Genomic DNA, 5,698 nt, shown 5'->3' with positions numbered 1-5,698 from the left:
TTTATTTATGTGAAGGAAAAAACGCTTAGGTCACGTCTTTCCATTTTGAAAGAATATAACAGCACAGATAGAACAATAAGAGAGATATTTCACCGGGTGTGTGAATGTGAAGCATCCGCTTGTTCTGCCCACCGCGGCTCATTCATTCCCCTTTTGAAACGACAGGCTGTGGTCCATCTTGGTTTAGTTATAACAATCTTTGATAATTACTGTCCTCCGCTCCTCTTCTTATACCCAGTAACATCATCAAGATTGTCATTGAGGCTTTACATTATTTATGCATTTGAAGAATGTATATGATACACTGGTATTGTGCATTGTGGTTCAATTGCTTTTTTTGTTGCATAAATATCATTAAAAAAGACATTTCATTTTGGAATTGAATGTACGTTTATTGTCCTAATATGAATATTTCTACATGTCAACCTCAGGCACGGGAGAAATGGTTCCTGTCTGGGATCACTCTGTAAAGGCATGACAGACAGTGAGGGAAAGGCCAGGGTTGAAAACCCTGTCAGGACTGTTATAAAGTAGTGATATATCCTAGATGAGGCAAACTATTATTAAGTTGTCTTGAAGCTCCCTTTCCCAAAACGTATCCTCATTGCTCTGAACTACACCCACTCCAGTCTGCTATATAACACACACACACACACACACACACACACACGCTTAAAACAAAACAAAAAAATATGCTTGATAGCACGAATGTCTCACCATCATTACATAGCAGTATGTACATTGTTTTTACACCAGGGTCAACAGACAAACGAAGAGAAAAAGCAACTCAATCAAGGTGACATCATCCCACACAAAAGCAAACACGGTGTGCAGTTTGACTGTTGTCATTAGCAACCCAGTAAGACCGAGCCCTACTGGTCTTACTGTGACTAATAACCGATGAGGCGGAGCCCTATTGGTCAGTGTCCGTCTGAGACTTGAGCTTCCTCTCCCAGAGCTTCTGGTGGTCGGAGAATCCCTGCTTCCCCTTGTTGAAGGAGTTGGGGCCTGCTGACGTGGGCGTCTCCCTGAGGTGAACATAGAGAGTTATGTGTGGTAGTGGACCTAAAGGTTGTTGGAACCACTACGGTCTGAACTGGTGCGTTGACCAAAATGAAAACATCACATTGACTAGTAGTAGGTCCACGCTCAAATGACCCATGCAAACACGTGTTGGTCATCACGCCTGGTTCAAATCCACCCCAAATTGTAACCGATTCCCTATATAGTGCCATACTTTGGGCCAGAGGTCTCTCCAAAGTGGTCAATATTAGTTAACTAATAGGCAATAGGATGCCGTTTCAGAGACACACACTGGGTAGAATACTTGACAAGGATCTAGGAATAGGTACATCACATTTCAGTGATTTATGAACAGAGTATGATGTCAGAAAACCTGGCATTTCAGATAACATTTGTGAGATGTTGTAAAAACATTTTGAGATAATAATTCAAACGTTGTGCTTCTTACCTGCCAATGTTCTTCATCCTCATCTTGGCTTCTGCAGGCATCTCCTCCTCACTCTGACAGAGGAGAAAACAGCTGTTATTACAACTCTGTGGTTAGAGCACAGGCATCAACATTGATGTTTCACTGCATATGACAGTTTGTTTGCACAACCTACTAATCTATTGGGATGTGGTGTGTGTGTGTGTGTGTGTGTGTGTGTGTGTGTGTGTGTGTGAAGGCGTCAGTATGCTTCCCAGCAAAAACAGTTTGTTCATTATTGTGACGCCATTTTGTGACATTTTTGTTTGTTTTGGATTTTAGTTTTTCAGGTGTTTGGGTACACAACATTTTTTCTAGGGGCAAGCCGAAGTTCGGAGCGGAAGTGTACGCTCCTTCGTCTCTGATTGGTCAACAGTAGGGATTCTTCAGTAAAGTCTGTCATCCAATGAGAGATGACTTTTCTTTGAAAAAATACTGTAAGAAACATCTTAATTAGATGTGAACTTACACGGGAAAAAAACAACTTCTAAACTAATTACATTTCTTGAGTTCTTTTTTTATTAATTCTGACTATTCTGAGGAAGCGTATACTGGCTACGGTGTCTCAAAATGGACAAACAGTACTATTGCAGCTTTTTTCAAATTTTTCCAGCAAAGTTATTTTAAGGGAGTATGCAAGCACTCTCGTTCGGTTCGGCTAGCCAAGTTTGGCTCGGTGCCAGCCGAAATGAAGCCAGCCTTAACTCACATCATCAGAGTCAACATTGAAAACCGAGGCCAGAGCTGGTTTCTTGGCAGGTACAGGTACAGGCTCTTTGGGTTTCTAAAATGGAGAGATACACACATCTGTCAACCACACACACTGAGATAGATGTCACACACACACTAACCCTAATGGTACTCACACTAGCACCCAGCTTGATGGAGATAGGCGCAGGCTTCTTTATAGGCTGGCTGATCAGACCAAATCCTATCTTGGAGACTTTGGGGGCTGGGGGTACCGGGTGGCTCGAGGTGGACACCTTCCCCGGGCCAGGGCTGACCTCCTGGGCCGAGCGTTTCCCCCCTCCTCCAGTGCTGGAAGAGACAGTCTTAGTTTTCACACTGCCTTCCTTCTCCTCCGGTCCTGCTGGAGGCGAAACAACTTACCAAGGTGAGCAACTGTTGCCTGGGAAACCAAGGATGAGCTACTGTTACCTGGGAGTGGTTGCCGGGTTACTGGTAGGTGGGTGAACCCATAGAGATCCTATTAAAGGAATTCCTAATTTTATGGGTGAACCTGTTTGGAAGTTGGTGTGTGAAAGGACCAAACACTCCCACTACTGTTGCGGTTATGGTCGGTATTTTGGTCATAAACCTAGCTACCGGTAGTTATTTTAACACTATTGCAATTTGCCACATAGCATATGTGCATGCATAGCCTATAGTTTACTGCATATCATGTTACAGATTTTTTTTACGTTCAACGCATGTTGCATCCTATGCATTTATCTGTCTTAGCTAGCTAAATGTCTTCTTTTTTAAACTGGCTGCATGCCAAGTGAAGCCCATATTAGTTGTGTTTACCGACAAAAGTATTTGAAAAACAATCGTAAACATTGCTCCATCATACATGAGCAGCTGCAATGGCTAACCTAGCGATCTCGCGTAAAGCTAGCTAGCTAATAAAACCAGCTATCTAGTTTCATTGGAAACCTGCTAACGTTACATCAATGGCTGCTATCTAGCTAGCTGAATGGGGACAGGCCGAAGCTCCGTTCACAAGCGGACACGATGAGCATGGGAATGTTGTATTAGTTACAGGTGGTCGATGTAACGTTATACTTCTAGTCTTATTTCGACAAGACAGCGATACATTGCCCCTAAAGATGTACTAGTATCACCTCCATCATCGGAGAGCCGCTTGCTGCTGTGCTTGTTGTAGTCCGCCATAACATCAGTGACGATGGAAGAAGCGAATGGGATTTCTCTAACGAGGTGGTACAGAACAGCGCCACCTGTCGTTCTGGAATAGGAATTGTCTGACCACAACAACAACCAAAAACGAATTTACTCCCAATGATTCATACCGAAATCATCAAAGAATAATATACCAATGTATTGTCGTTATCAGATACTTTATGTGTGCATTTGTCTCTGTTTGTTTATGAGTATTTTTGTGGTTCATGCATTAATCGATAGGTGGCGGTGTGTAACGATTTACAAATCTACCTTTTGAAGCGTCGAAGAAGAACTTCTGTCGTTTTGAAATTACGTCATTAACAGTCGCCGGTGCCACTCGTGTTGTCAAAATGAAATGTTTACAATGAGAATTATCATCATTGTTTTACGTGTTTTTAAACACCGTAAATCGTTTTAGTTAGTCGGTGAGATGTCGGGGTTCAGTTCAGAGCTCATTGACTACCTGGAGGGAAGAATTTCATTCGAGGAGTTTGAAATACGGAGAGAGGAAAGAAAAGCTAAATTGAAGGTAAGCGGGACATCCACTCTGCATGCTGTATTAACGTTGAAAAGATCAAACTTGTGTACAAGTTTTGGAGCTCGCAATGATAAAATATGTGCTACTGGAACGCCTTTCACAAATGCCTGTGTTGAAAGCATCTCATCTCGGATCTCTTCTCTCAGGTATCGAACGAAGGGCGTTCAGAGGAAGATGAAGAGATTGGGCCAGATGACACTCTCCCCAGCACTTCCCACGGCCGCAGTCCGAGAAAATGTTCTCAAAAACGGCCCGCAGGTGTGTGTCTCCACTTGTTCAGTCATGTGACTGCTTGGGTTCGGAACATGGATATTCTGCTTCCCACAATCTTCAATTAGCCCGCTGAGCTAAAGCCTAGGCACTCTTCATGTATTCTTATGCAATTCCAGTCATTGTTGTATGCCAACTATCCACCTCTTCTGTCCTTGCCAGCGGATCCCGAGGAAGGCGTCAGCCCCTCTGTCCAGAAGGCCTTTGCCTCGATGATGGAGGAGGGAACAGAGACTGAACAGACTGAGGAAGAGGAAGAGGAGGAGGATGATGATGAAGACAACGATGACGATTATGAAGAAGAGGAAGAGGAGGATTCAGAGGAGGAGAGGAAGGTTGAAGCTAAGGGAGATGAGGAAGGGCCCTCAGCTGGGGATGTCTTTGCTCTGGAAATGGAGCTTAACCGAGAGAACAAGAAGATGATGAAGGTGAAAATAAAGGCCTGTCTTCATTCTAACAGGGTTCACAAGACTGTTATCCCTCTGAGCCTTGACATTAGATCAGTTAGCCATAGTTTGACAATAGATGTGTTGTGTATGCAATAATAGTTTAATTATGGCTCGTCTCAGGCAGAGTTAGGCTAGTCACCATTTGAGCCGGGTTCACTGAAACACCTCTGTTACACTTGGTCAGGATGCAGTGTTTGTTGACATGGGACTATTGATGGTGATTGTGTACTGTTCAGGAGAGACGTAACCGCAGCAAGCTGCCCCGGGCCCTAAGGGGCCTCATGGGAGAAGCCAACATCCGTTACGCCCGCGGAGACAAGGAGGACGCCGTCCTGATGTGTATGGAGATCATCAGACAGGGTAGGTAGTGTTCAGGACAGAGGAGATCATCAGACAGGATGGGCAGTGTTCAGGACAGAGGAGATCATCAGACAGGATGGGCAGTGTTCAGGACAGAGGAGATCATCAGACAGGGTGGGTAGTGTTCAGGACAGAGGAGATCATCAGACAGGATGGGCAGTGTTCAGGACAGAGGAGATCATCAGACAGGATGGGCAGTGTTCAGGACAGAGGAGATCATCAGACAGGGTGGGTAGTGTTCAGGACAGAGGAGATCATCAGACAGGATGGGTAGTGTTCCAGGATAGAGGAGATCATCAGACAGGATGGGCAGTGTCCAGGACAGAGGAGATCATCAGACAGGATGGGCAGTGTCCAGGATAGAGGAGATCATCAGACAGGATGGGTAGTGTTCAGGACAGAGGAGATCATCAGACAGGATGGGCAGTGTCCAGGACAGAGGAGATCATCAGACAGGATGGGCAGTATTCCAGGATAGAGGAGATCATCAGACAGGATGGGTAGTGTTCCAGGACAGAGGAGATCATCAGACAGGATGGGCAGTGTCCAGGACAGAGGAGATCATCAGACAGGATGGGCAGTGTTCAGGACAGAGGAGATCATCAGACAGGATGGGCAGTGTTCAGGACAGAGGAGATCATCAGACAGGATGGGTAGTGTTCAGGACAGAGGAGATCATCAGACAGGATG

The 5,698-nt window shown here is 44.9% G+C and overlaps 2 protein-coding genes across 4 annotated transcripts in view; one reads left to right on the top strand and one right to left on the bottom strand.

The window, feature by feature from the left end:
* Positions 1–366: 366 nt before the first annotated feature.
* LOC110511356 (PEST proteolytic signal-containing nuclear protein) lies at positions 367–3,488 on the bottom strand. 2 transcript variants are annotated; one of them, XM_036982123.1, is made up of 5 exons: positions 3,334–3,488; positions 2,356–2,579; positions 2,199–2,273; positions 1,472–1,524; positions 367–1,028 (listed from the first exon to the last, which is right to left on the bottom strand). In XM_036982123.1, the coding sequence occupies exons 1-5, from the start codon at positions 3,380–3,382 to the stop codon at positions 914–916; spliced, it is 516 nt and encodes a 171-aa protein (XP_036838018.1). In that variant the 5' UTR covers positions 3,383–3,488; the 3' UTR covers positions 367–913. The 2 variants fall into 2 exon arrangements, with proteins under 2 accessions (XP_036838018.1, XP_036838019.1); XM_036982124.1 differs by having other exon boundaries at positions 643–1,028; positions 2,356–2,576; positions 3,334–3,428.
* Positions 3,489–3,689: 201 nt separating this feature from the next.
* The window catches only part of LOC110516650 (general transcription factor 3C polypeptide 3), a 20,757-nt gene continuing 18,748 nt past the window's right edge, over positions 3,690–5,698 (top strand). For both annotated transcript variants that reach the window (XM_036982122.1, XM_036982121.1), the window contains exons 1-4: positions 3,690–3,920; positions 4,076–4,187; positions 4,362–4,627; positions 4,885–5,008. In XM_036982122.1, coding sequence (XP_036838017.1) covers positions 3,822–3,920; positions 4,076–4,187; positions 4,362–4,627; positions 4,885–5,008 — 601 coding nt within the window. In that variant the 5' untranslated portion in view covers positions 3,690–3,821. The remainder of the gene's footprint in view (positions 3,921–4,075; positions 4,188–4,361; positions 4,628–4,884; positions 5,009–5,698) is intronic.

This window comes from Oncorhynchus mykiss, chromosome 7 (assembly GCF_013265735.2).
Source record: "Oncorhynchus mykiss isolate Arlee chromosome 7, USDA_OmykA_1.1, whole genome shotgun sequence".
Lineage (NCBI taxonomy): Eukaryota > Metazoa > Chordata > Actinopteri > Salmoniformes > Salmonidae > Oncorhynchus > Oncorhynchus mykiss.
The sequence above is the reverse complement of the archived record's forward strand: the minus strand, read 5'-3'. Positions and strand labels throughout refer to the sequence as shown.